This window comes from Coloeus monedula (genome assembly GCF_965178545.1).
Source record: "Coloeus monedula genome assembly, chromosome: 2".
NCBI classification, from domain to species: Eukaryota; Metazoa; Chordata; class Aves; order Passeriformes; family Corvidae; genus Coloeus; species Coloeus monedula.
The window spans coordinates 75,689,077-75,702,253 of record NC_138782.1 but is presented as its reverse complement, the minus strand read 5'-3'; the positions used below and the strand labels follow the sequence as shown (position 1 = coordinate 75,702,253).

General features: G+C 43.2%; 1 protein-coding gene across 1 annotated transcript in view; it reads right to left on the bottom strand.

Moving 5' to 3' along the window:
- The window catches only part of PREP (prolyl endopeptidase), a 91,825-nt gene extending 79,526 nt beyond the window's left edge, over positions 1 to 12,299 (bottom strand). Inside the window, exons 1-4 of the mRNA XM_082302535.1 lie at positions 12,070 to 12,299; positions 10,701 to 10,775; positions 4,347 to 4,480; positions 29 to 159 (exon numbers count right to left, since the gene is read on the bottom strand). Coding sequence (XP_082158661.1) covers positions 29 to 159; positions 4,347 to 4,480; positions 10,701 to 10,775; positions 12,070 to 12,291 — 562 coding nt within the window. The 5' untranslated portion in view covers positions 12,292 to 12,299. The remainder of the gene's footprint in view (positions 1 to 28; positions 160 to 4,346; positions 4,481 to 10,700; positions 10,776 to 12,069) is intronic.
- Positions 12,300 to 13,177: the final 878 nt, after the last annotated feature.

Genomic DNA, 13,177 nt, shown 5'->3' with positions numbered 1-13,177 from the left:
ACTCAGCAGGAACTGCTGTCTCACTAACCTCGTAAGGCCACAGTGCCATCATCAGAAAGCTTATTTGGATCGAGAAAAACTTTGGCATCAGCATCCAAGGAGTCTTGTACATATAAAACTCGCTGATTCTGGAGCCCTGTATTGTAGAAGTGAAAATACCTAAAAGAACACAAGAGGGAAAAATAAGTAGGAAGAACTCTGATTCTCAGTTAGGCAAGCACAAAAAACTTGTATGAGATTGTCATTAAGTGAATAAAAGACAGATGAATATGTTAGGGAAACACAAGTTTCACATCAGAGTAGGAATCATGGCTAGGATGCATCCAAAATATCCTTTAAAAATAAAAGCTGCATTTGCCACAGTGCATTTCAAAGAATTCTAAGTATACTATAAACTCCACATAACTGTCTATGTTAAACATTTCTGGCAGCTGCAGCATTTCTCTGTTACAAGTACTGGCACAGGTTCCCATCCCTTATGTTCTCAGGTTTGTCATTCATATAGCTGCTTTCAACCCATACTGAGTGACAGACTTATGTTCAAATGAAACAGAATGAAAACTGTTTCATTTGTATTTACCAATGCCCCTAAAGATGCGTTTGAAAAAGTTGCAGGAACAGACCACTACAGAGTTGCCTTTAGTGAGTGATACTCTTCCCATCCTAAGACACTACAGATATCAAAGAAATTAACACCCATATTCTATGCAAGTCAGAGGTACTACATTTTTCTTCCTTCATAGAACTTTACTACACAAACATGTGACTTAACAAACCAGACAGCAGCTTCACCTGGGGGAACAGGGGAATTTATGAAGCAATGTTCAAACCTCAAATCAGTTCATATATTCCCTAAGACTGACCAGTACTTGGGTACAAACTTGGGTACAAACATGGTGTCATAGGTTAGCAAGCATAGTCCCGGAAGGGATGTCCTTGCTAAGGGGTGCTTACAGCTTCCTCTGGGACCTGATAGAACCTATCAGCTGGCCAGTTTGAATATGGACAATTCTCTAAGCCACTTAAAGTTGTGACCGCCTCTGTGATCCACATTTAAGAATAGACAAACTCCCCCTCCAAGCTCTCTCTCGTTTCCGGCGCTGGCACAGGTGGCTGCGGGCCCCGTGTGGGGGCCAGCGGGCACAGCCAGGCCCTGCTTGGGCCAGGCCGGGCCGGGCCACGGCCATCCTGGAGCCATGGACCTGTTCCAGCCATGGAACCCCCCCCACTGCCTTGCCGTGGGCAGCCGGAGCGGCTCGGCTCTCCCCCCTCTCCACTGCGATAAGAAAAATTCAACATTCCAGCTGCAAAGCTGCAAGGCCGAGGTGAGATTAACCCTTTTACTGCTGTGAAGAGCTGAAACCTGAGGGAAGAGAGAGAGGAGATGCTTAAAGCTGAAATTCTGTTGTGAAGCTATGATATATCAGAGTATCCCGTTGTAATTCCATGAAGATATGGGGGGTGGAGTGGTCAACTCGTGCTTGTTAGCAAAAGCACCTGCGCTGGGATAGGCAGATGCTGACGCAGCTGTAATTTCATGAGAAGTTTGGACAGGGAGAGATGGACCAGATGAGGACTTTTGCTCCAAACGGGAAAGGAGAAAACCTCAGTCCCTAGAGATGCTCCCAGAGATAGTCCTAACAATGAAGATGAGGAAGACCCTTTGCTCCCAGGGAAGGAGAAGGGCCTCTGTTTTTGTTTCTGAACGGCTCTACCTTAAAATTGTACCCCAAAAGACTTCAAGAGTGGACTCTCGAAAGCAGTTGCGGGAAAAGCTGCAACTTGGGGGGACTCACATGCGAGCAGAGAGACTCCTCTTCCTAAATGGACTGAACAATATTTGGAAGTGGGCGGCTGTCTCATTGTGATAATGTTTTCATAGCATGAGCAAGAAGAGACTTCTCTTTCTAAAGGGACTGAACAAGGTTATTATAGAAGTGGTAACAGACTGAATATCTTAAGGGTTATCTTTTTACAGTCAGTGGGAGAAGGGAGGAAAGTGGGGGGAGGAGGAGAGTTCTGAAGGTGCTATAATTTCTTTTCTTCTTTTAGGTCTGTTAATAAACTTCTTTATATTCTTTCAAGTTTGGTGCCTGCTTTGCATTTCTCCTAATTCTTATCTCACAGAAGATAAACAGTAATGAGTATTTTGGACCAAGCCACTACACATGGTAAAGCCAGAAGGGGAAAATACACTCACAAAGGCCTGGTTAACAATATCAGTAATACATTACTATTACAATATATTTTTATATATATATATAATATTTTATATATATTAAGTACAATAACAATATAGTAATACCTTAAAAGTAATAACAAAAATGTTCAGCAAGTGCTAAACTGAAAGACTTAAAAAAATAGAAGAAAAAGAAATTTTCCATTTGACCATGCATTTTCTTGCCAATTTCACCTCAGCAATGCTGGGCAACAAGCTGGGAAGCAAAGGTCAAACAATGAGACAAACACAGCACCTCCCTGGGCACCCTCCCTTTCTGCAGCCTCTACAGAACAACTCTTCACACACTGTCCTTTAGCAGCTGTTCTTCATCCAGAAACCAGAGTAGTTAAATTTAAGAATTTTTAAGTGTCATGGGAAGTTTAGAAAATTCTTGAAATAGAATAGTTCCTTCCCCCACACCTTACTTAGTGTTACTTAACTTGGTAGAGACCTCTTGATCGCCTCAAACACCACAATATAGGGCTTTTCTGTATTATTTTTGAACTGCTCTGATTTAAGTCCAGGACATGCCAAAAAGGAATATCACTCAGAAAGACTAAAGAGACATCTATTAAAATCAATGTAAAGTGTCATAAATTACAAGCACATTAAGCTCCTGGCAGGACAGTCAGCTGCATCAAATTAAGAACTTGTATCTCTTAGCAGAGACTGTATTTATCACTGCCATGAGCACTTCTGCAACATTAAGCCTTAATAGCACTGAAGGTACTGACACCCAGGCATGTTTGCACTGCACAGGGAGAATGGGTCAGAGAATCCAGAGCAGTCACTGACCAGACCTGGTCACCTGCTACATCTGCAGGAGCATCACATACAAACTAACAAGCTTTGCCTGACTCACTCAATAAGGCATCCATCCCCAGATGCAGCACTGTCCTAAACAGCTCCACTGCTTCTGAGCTTAAACCTCATACCTCGATACACTGACATGCTGTGCCACATCCATGACAATTTAAATCCACATTAAATCCACAAACAGTTTGGGTTCACTCCCTGCCATATAGCTTCACAAAATCCCATACAGTACGGAATTTCCCTCCCATAATAACAAGTATCTGTGCCTTCCTCACAGCACAGATCACTAAAACAAATCCCTCTCAATATCTGTGTAGAAATCTTAAGGCAACAAGATATCCTCTGCTCTTTCTCATCATCTGTGGATGATGGTGAACACATAGCTGGTATATCTGGGTGCCCACTCAACACGGATCAAACAAATTGAAAATATTGAAAAAGATTCTCTGTGTTTCCTGTGACTAAGAGTGGCTGGTTGCTTGCACTACCCCTTTTTCAATTGCTAAAACAATCTCTAGATGTTATTAAGTTAGTAAGCAGCTTCACCCCTTTACTTCCTTTCTCTAGAAGCTTTCTGGTGTTTCTAAAAGAGATCACATAAAATTCAGTAGCAGCTGCAGTCTCCAGACCTTGAGTAAGACACAGAAACACCACATCTTGACCTAGCCACAGATTAAAACAGGGATGTAAGTAGGCTAGGCACTGGAATAGAGCAGGATTTCTTTATTTCTACAAAGACAGATCTTTTTGCATCAGTTGCTTTAAGTCCTTCAAATGATTTTTCCCTTATCCCTTGCAGCTACAGGAACAGTTTTTCACAAGGGAATTCCTACTGCTTTTCACTGGCTATGACTAGACAAAAAAAGCCCACTAGCTGCTCAAAGAATGACCAACATAAGAGCAGTGTTCTAGCAAATATGTGGAACAAAATGCACATGAGGGGTTATACTGTTTTCAGATGATGTGCCTATAACTATACTAACAGTGATCAAGCTTTTCTGAAAGGAACTCCTCAAAGCTTTACCTTCATAACAATTATTCTACAAAATCTGAGTTCTGATAAGCTCACAAATTATTATTCTTCCTATAGAAAGAAAGACAACAAAAGAAGAAGATAATATGACTGGAAACTGGAGAGAGACAAGCACCTTGGGCTCTCCATCATGCAATCACACGTTAACATTGGCTTAGTTTTCCTACTTCACAACTATAAAGAAATAAATACAATTTATAACTTGTTTTCCTAATTAGAAGTTGCCTCTGACTTGCTTCACATTCATCACAACCTAAAAAGACATTCCTCACATACCTTTTTCCTTTCTTGAAGTGGCAGCTGTACTTGGGATAATCATAGAGCTCAGTCATTCGTTCCTTGAACAGTCCTCTGACAGGACACTGCTCAAGAAAGGGTACTGTGAGCTTGTTCTGAGCCTCCACAAATGCCTGAAAGAAAACAATCCAAAAAATTTGAATTCAAGCAGAAATGCGTATTTTCTACAGAAAACATTTTCAGAAGAATGCATCACAGTCATCTTTCCCCCATATAGATTATGCAGTGTCACACATGAAGCATCCTACGTGCTTATTTGCATTATGCTACAGTTCTTTAATAAGACTCAACTTATATATTGAATAATGACTCTCCAGGGCACACACTGGGGTAACCAGCCAAGGACAAGACCTTCCTGCCTTTCCCCTTAAAATACCCCAAAAACCCAAAACAGAACCCCAAGGACCAAAGAAACCCTAAGCAAACAAACAAAAACCCCCAAAACCCAAAGTAACAACCCCAAAAAGAACACCATGCTTTCAAAAATCTCTCCCCATATTTGCCTAAATGACAAATATTGCCCACAGACTGCACTATTATTTCAGGAGCTGGGAAAGGTTTTAAGATGGCACAAAATGTCATGTGCATCATCTGTTCATATTATTAACATAACAAGCACAATTATTCCCAGCGAATATTTCATGAGAAGCCCGAAGTACTGTTCACAGATCAGTTCTTAGGAAAAAAATACCTAATCTCTGAAAACTTTGGGAAGTCTGGCTTCTTTAAAACACTCCAGCTCCCTGTCACAAACACTTAAGGACAGGGACCAAAACCATTACCACTCCAGCTGTTCATTGCATGCATGGAAAACCTGGTGCTCTGTTGGTGTTTCATCATCCCTATTTATAGCATGGTACATTAACATAAAATTAATACCTAAGCATCTTAGGGTGAATCACAGCTGCTAACAAGCAGATGGGCAGGCTTTTCTGTCTCTAACATGAAGCAGGTAGGACAGGACACTGTGTACGGCTGTAACTCACAGACAAATGCCACAGTGGCAGCTGCAGTGTCACCCTTGGACTCCAGCCACTCACCTTCAGCACGAAATCCCGTTCACTCATCTCTTGCTTACACGGGGCTCTTTCCCAGAAGAGGGTTTGAAAGAGCCTACTGTTTCTACCTGTCCTGAATCCGTCACACAGCAATCAGATCAATGCATTTTAACATCTGAGTTATACTTCATTGCAGGGCATGACCCACAGGAATAGCAGGGCTACAATCCACATTGCACAACTTGTGCTTCACAGACCTTCAGAAAAGCCAGCTGCTGTACAGACAGAGTACCTGGCACACATCAGCTGCTATCAGTGTTTTGTCACAGAATTAATATGTGCATAGCACATCCCAGTGGTAAGCCAAGCAGCCACCACGTTCTACTGCTATAACCGTCCCCCCATCAGATGGTGAAAGAACTTAATCAAATCTCCCCAAGAATTATGTGTATCTGAATTGGTTTTCTCTAAATGGAAACACATGAATTTCAAAGACCACATACACAAAAATCTGGACAGTGGATCCCACACAAATAAACTAACTTGTCACAGCGCTGTGACATTTACAGGAAAACAATGGCTTATAAAAACATGTGTAAGACCATCACCATCCAGTGTACTGAACGAGCAAAAGCACTTTCCTGTTGCATGTAGTGAACAGAAACTGGCACACATCTTAGTTTCATCCGTCAATAACAGGACCAAAATGATAACATTGCTGCAAGGGTATACTGGAACTGTTTGTTACTCACTTTTAACTGCACAGACACATCTTACCACATCTGCTTTCATTAGTGATATTCAAAGAAGAAACACAGACTTTTCCTTACAAGCATTTGTTGCACAAGAGCATGCTTACATACTAGCTATTACACTCACAACTGTATCACTAGTAATTTTGCTTTCAGGAACTTAATCGATTTTTCTCATTTCCAATTACTATACACTAAAGGTTCCAAAATTAATTGTAAAAGGAATGCCAGTGCTGTATGAAAAAGGAGGAAGGAATTACAGATTTTTCAAAGAGTTTTACAGAGAAGAATACAGTCCAGTCTGGAAACTTTCTGTTTCCATACTTCTGGGCATAAGGTTGCACTCATGTTTAAAAAGCAATATATAATTGAAATGTTGCTCCAGGTAAAGTACAGGAACATATGTCAGCAGAAACTCTCACAGTAAACAGCTTCATCTACCACACTGAGCTAAACAGATGCCACCCAGGCTACAGGGCTAACAGTAACCATACACCTTCATGAATGGAGAGAGAAAGATTTTTATTGTACCTATAGATACCTCCATCTGACAATGTATCATAAACCTTGAACCAGGACAGACCCTGCTAACAGAAGAAAGGACAGAATAAGGGTCCAAGTAAGGCAACTCCTTATGGCTACTTCGGAAAATAAGGTAATTTGAAAAACAAAACAATTTCTGAAGCATTGTACTAAGAGTAGAGACGATCTACTTGAGGCTGAAGTGTCTGGCCATTACTTACATAGGCCAGTTGTTATTTTAAACAAATTGTTTAACTAAATTTCATCTAAGAAACCTACACCACAAATTCTTTTTAACCATGCTTTTTTACAACCTATCAGCTTTCCACATTCTACTAAGCTACTCTATCAAGATAACTATTCCACTGACAGTATGACAGTACACTTTCCAAGAAAGTCTCAGAATAGAAACTGTTTCAACATTACCAGTTTTTATTATTAGTCTGAAAAGTATTTACAGTTTCTATATATATATATTCAGTCAAGCATAGTTCAGTCCAACTCTTACAAGAGAGCACATACCTAAGTATTACAAAATACAAAATAAAATTAATCAAACTTCTTGTGACTTGCCCCTTAGCATTTACTCTTTTAGTGTTTAACAAATAAATATTCAAAGTACAATCGGAAAATTTATCAAAACATGAACAAAACACTACTCTATTATAACTCCAAATCCATTTAATTGTAGATTTGAGAGTTTCAGTTCTAGTCCTAATTCAAATATATACATGTTCAGAACAGTACAACCCAACCCCACACTATCCCTGCTTTTTCATCACTTGTCCATCCCTCATGTCTGGAACAAGCTCAGCATTACTGCCTACACTGTCAGTGAGTTAAGGTACTGTATATGACTGACATAGCAGCAAAAGACTTTGCTGTAGTCTAAAAAAGAGCTTATTTCCCACAAAGTGTTAAAACAAACCAAGAAGCTGAAAGTCCAAAGCCAAGACAACAGTGAAAGTGTGGTTTTGCAGTTTGTGGTTTATGTCATTACCAGAAGTGTTTCACCTGTGTAGCACATTACAGCTATGCTGGGGATGTTTCCTCATTTTGTTTTAGAAGTCAATGGCCAAACTGCAGCAGAGCATGAACTCACATTCTGCACTTCCCTTCACCAAAGTGAGACAGGAACTTCCCCATCTGAACAGGGGTTCATTTTAATTTACATATCTGGAGAAGGGAGTTTGTTTGCTTATAGCTGCCCTTGACTGCTCCAACCAAGCACACACGGGGAAAAAAAAAAGGTGATACAGTAAAGCACATAGATAGTGAATATGGAAGTGCACACTTCTTGAACAACAGCTTTTCCACAAGATATTGAAGATGTGACTTCATGATTGGCTTTATTAGATCTGAGACTGTGCATTGGGTCTGCTTAGCCATCTGCAGATTTCAATAACCTTTTTTGTAGCAGATACATCCACTGCATACATAAGACCATCGTTGTGACCCGGCTGAAGAATTTCTAAATTTGACTTTCACCTAATTAAAAGTAGACTGTGGGTGGCTAGAAAAGGAAAGATCCCATTCTTGGACCATCTTAGATCCAACTATCATGTGGCCTTCGGGTGACCTAGATTAAGCACATATGTCAATAGAAAACTAATCCACAAACATGTTCGCTCCCAGAACATCACCTTATGATGGTTATACCCATGCAAGGGAGGGACGGAAGCATTCGTATCAGTGCAAGAAGGGGAGGGAAGGCAGAGAAAAACCACACAACCACTTAACTTAATGGAAACCTGCAAATTATACTGGGTCAGGTACAGCACCATCTTGCATTCTACTCTCACTGCAAAAATACCTGATTAAGCCAATTACGAAAAAAAATTCCACCCTTCTATGTTCACTGTTTGTAAACTGCTAGCTATCAAGAGTCCACATAATCATTTGGACTAGTCACAGAAAATAAATGTAATTTTTTATACTCATAGCTGTTGTGGGCAATTTCTTTCATCTCAGTCCCTTTAGCTCTACAGTGGATATCAGGTGAAAGCACCATGGACGTTTCAGAGTTAAAACCAATCTCACACACCTTTGCTTCTTTCTCCATGCTTCGGGGAATAGCAAACTTTATGCTCTGCTGACTCAATACAGAAACTAAGTGAAGCCTACTCATTTATTTTCTGTGAGAGCACCAATGTTTGACATGTCTATTCCTGCTACACCTAGAAAAGCAGAGTCCCAACATATTTGTGTATCTATTTGACAGCATTTTTTCTGACCTCTTCTACGAAAGAGGTAAACCAGCAAAATACTTTAATTCCCTTTGTCCAATAACTCCTGAAACTTTGGAATAAAATTATATACTTGCATACTTGCTTACACAGGAACTGTTTCCACTCCTTTTGTCATACTACCACTGCACAGCAAAATTCTGCCAAGGTGTGTGGTTTTTCCAGTGTAGGCAAGTAAGATATAACAAGACCTTCATTCCACCAATATGACAACTTGTGTCTGGGCTGCTGCATTTTTGTGAGGATGGTGTAATTCCCTATTCCTTATTCTGCCTCCTGTATAAACTACAAGCTCTGGAGAATGCGATTCACTGTCCTCCAACTGTTCTCACCCAACCTGTTCACAGTATGTGGCTATAGTATTGAATACAGGGACACAAGAAACCAGGTCTTTGTATTTTCTCAATCCCTAATCTTTTACAGGATCCCAAAAAACACTTTAGTAAGTGTCTGTAGGGCATCTCGAAAAGGAAGACATAACCACACATACATCCATCTCAATTTGGCACAAAATTATCCTGTGTTTACTGTTTCTTAAAGATATCAGAATTAAAAAATCAATATTCTCCCAGCTTTCTAAATATCTCATTTTCAATATTAATGTCCATGGCAGAGTTTTTCACTAACACCTGATCCCAAATCAACCTTTTTAATCCACATGAGCATTTATATATGCTGACAGATTTGCAAGTAGGGAAACAGTTCCTAACTGTACACATTTTATCTTGCTCTTGTCAGTTGATGTAAGTTCTATTTGACCAGCCTCAGGCTCATGAAAATGTATAAGGTAAGCACATACGCAGAAGAAGCTAGAAGGAATCTCACTAATGGAAAGCCACACTGTTGGATATTTTTGAAAGGAGATCCTGCCCTTCATCAGCTTCCTGACACAATCATGCATGCTGGGTAGATGCCAGTGTTTCAGATCTGGAGCTACAATTGTCACTAAGTCAGTAGCCACTGCAGAGGAAACCCCCTCCACACTGTCACCCACCATTTTCTGGCCACCATCCCTCCAACCCCCCATGCCATGAATATCAAAGCAACTGGCTCACAGACATTATTTAACATGATTCTCTCTCAGTGAAAGACTGGTTCCAGCAGCACATTCTCACTATACCAGACTGCAGGCTGAAAACACTGCAACACCTGCACTCTGTAATAGCATACACTAACAAAGCCTAACTTCAGGAGGAAAATGTTTTTGGTTTTGCCTTTAAAAATGAGTTTTAAAAAATGCACTCACACACTTTGTCAGCTTTTGAAGAAAGCAAGCCAAAGAAGCTTTCCTTCCACCCTTTCCTAACTATTTTATTATGGCAATTTTAGATTTTAGATGTACTTAAGACAGTGGACAAAGCACCCTAAAATTTAAGTGTTTCTCTTCAGTATGACACCACCACCTTGAACATTCAAACCGGCCAAGAAAAATGGGTTCAAGATAAACAAGGGTTTAGTTTTGCAAATTCTGTGATCTAAGTTATACAAAGTGTTCCGGACTTTCACAGAACCATGGAATGGTCTGGGTAGGAAAGGACCTTGAAGATCATTTAGTTCAACGCCCCTGCCATGGGCTGGGACATTTGCCAGTACACCAGGGTGCTCAAAGCCCCATCCAACCTTTCTCCCATTAAAACACAGGGACAAAATAATGGCATTCCTGGTGTAATGGGATATCACATGATGTACATCTTCATTCACTATGTAAGTTTTCAAAAAAATATTGGCAGGTTCTTCAAAAGCAGAGTACCAATGCACCTGGTCTATAGAAGAGAACCATGTGAAAACAGCCATTCCCATGCAAAGAAAGGTTACCTTTGTCTGTTCGCTATCGGGATCTTCAAGCCAGCAGTATGGATCACTGATTTTACATCCATGGTAATCCGATACCTGAATTTATAAAAGACAACAATTTAAAAAAAGACATGCACACAAGCAAACTCTATCCATCAAGCAATGACAGTCAGCATGATGAAGGGCATTTGGAATTTCACAAAACCATACAGTGCTAAGGAGCAAAGAAAGAGAGAACCAACACATTGCTCTCAGGTGAGTTACTAATATTACCACTCTTTGCTGAAGGCATCACAGCAGCAGAGTAGTCCTCAGAGAAAAGCACAGAGCACCAGAAAAATGGTGAAATGCACATAAATTCCTTCCACGGGATAGATTAGTAGGCAAAAACGAAACCCCACCAACCAAACCAAGATCCCTAAGGTTTTCAAGCCAAATTATAAAACCTCATTACGGGGTGTACCCAAAATATGGTTCCTGGTTATACAAACGGTCTCTGGTTTAGCCCTCCCCACTACTCTTGCCCACAAATATGTGCATAATGTGTATATATATAAATAGTAATTTTTTTAAAAAAATCAAAAGCCCACCCCCCAAAACAACAAACAAAACAAACAAGCCACAAAAGATTAACCCACGTGGTTGAATTTACCTTCTTTCTTCCTCCAAAACACAAAAAAGGATTAGACACTTGCTGCTAGGGCTTGCACAGGTCAGCCTTTCAGTCAACTACGAAAGTAAATGCTTCAGGATTTTTTCCAGCTGTGGCTCATATCGGCAAACATTTTCATTTAAATGCAATGTAAATACTACCCCGGCCGGTGTCCAATTCACAGAGGAAGGGAAAGAAAATCGAACCCATTTTAACCAAACCTACACCGTAATCCCGTGTGCATCCAGGTACGGCAGGAACACAGGGAGACGGGACTATGTTACAGACGTGCCATCCTATACAAATAGACTATTTGTTCCTTTGCTCACGCTGCTGCAGCCCGGGCGGAGGCCTGGGTTTCCCTGACACAAGCCGCGGTACCGAAGCTCCGGGATGCGCCGTGCGGCCGCTGCTCCTGCACCCCCGGTGCCGCCGCCCGCCCCAGACCGGCTCCCGGCCCCGCACACGCGGGACGTGCCCGGAAGCACCGGCGCCAGGGCCCGAATCCCGCCCGAACAAGCGCCCGGCAGCTGCCGCGGCCCGCGGGCGTGACAAACCCTAGAGCCTCTGCACGGAGCACGCCGGGCGTTCAGCGGCCGCAGCCGAACAAAGCCCCGAGAGCCGAGGCAGCAACCCCCGCCCCGAGGCGGCCCCGCGGGGATTGCGAGCCGGGTGCCCCGCGCCCGGGCCCGGCGGCCGCCGCACGCCGGGGGCTGTCCCAGTCAGCGCCGTACTCACAGCGGTCTCGTCGCGGTACACCTCGGGGTACTGGAAGGCCTGCATGGCGGGCTGCGGCGGAGAGCGGTGGGAAGCAGAGGAGGAGGAGGAGCAGGCGGAGGAGAAAGAGGAGGAGGAGGCGAGGCGCGGAGGCGGCCGCGGCGCTGGGGCCGAGTTTCGGGCCGTGGCGGCAGCAGCCGGCAGCAGGCGCGCAGCGCGGCACAGGCGGAGCGCCGGCGCCATACGGCCGCCCTCTGCCGGCACCGCGCCTCCAGCACAGCGCCTCCAGCACAGCGCCGCCGCGCCGCGCCCCCTGCAGGCCCCGCCGGGTAGACGGCAGCGGGGCGGGGCGCGATGGCGGCGGCTGCGGGAGCGGCGGCTGAGGGGTGGGCCCTGCCGCCCCGCCGCCCTTGGTCTCTGCTCCCCCTCCTGGTCACCCTGCTCTAGCGGAGTTGTGTACCTGGCACCACCCGGGTTCCATCCTACTTATAGTAAACGTTTGCAAAAAAATAAAATCGCAGGTTTTTATTATTTTTCCTCTCGGCTCCCCAGCCTTGGCACACGGTGAAGGAAGAGGCTCGGGTCTGGCTCGCAGAGTTCCACTCCATGTTGACCGGAAAACAGAGCTGCTTCCTGGGTGGGGTTGATTCTTTGATTCTGATTCTGTGGCTCAGGCAGCTCGAAGCCAGATCACAGAATCGATTAGGCTGGAAAAGACGTCTGAGATCATCAACCTGCGACAGAACACCACCTTGTCAACTAAACCGTGGCACTAAGTGCCACATCCAGTCTTTCCTTAAACACTTCCAGGGATGGTGACTCCACCACCTCCCTGGGCAGCCCATTCCAATGTCTAATCACCTCCTTCTGTGAAGAAACTCCTCCTGATGTCCAAACTAAACCTCCCCTAGCACAGCTTAAGACTATGTCCACTCGTTCTGTCTCTGGTTGCCTGGGAGAAGAGACTGACCCTCAACCTTCTTTCAGGGAATTGTAAAGACTGGTAAGGTCACCCCTGAACCTTCTCTTCTCCAGGCTAAACCCGGCTTGGGCCACTCAAACCTTTAGTGCACTTCCATCAAACATGTCTCTGCAAGTTTCCAGAGATGCCCCTTCACCCTAAAAGCAA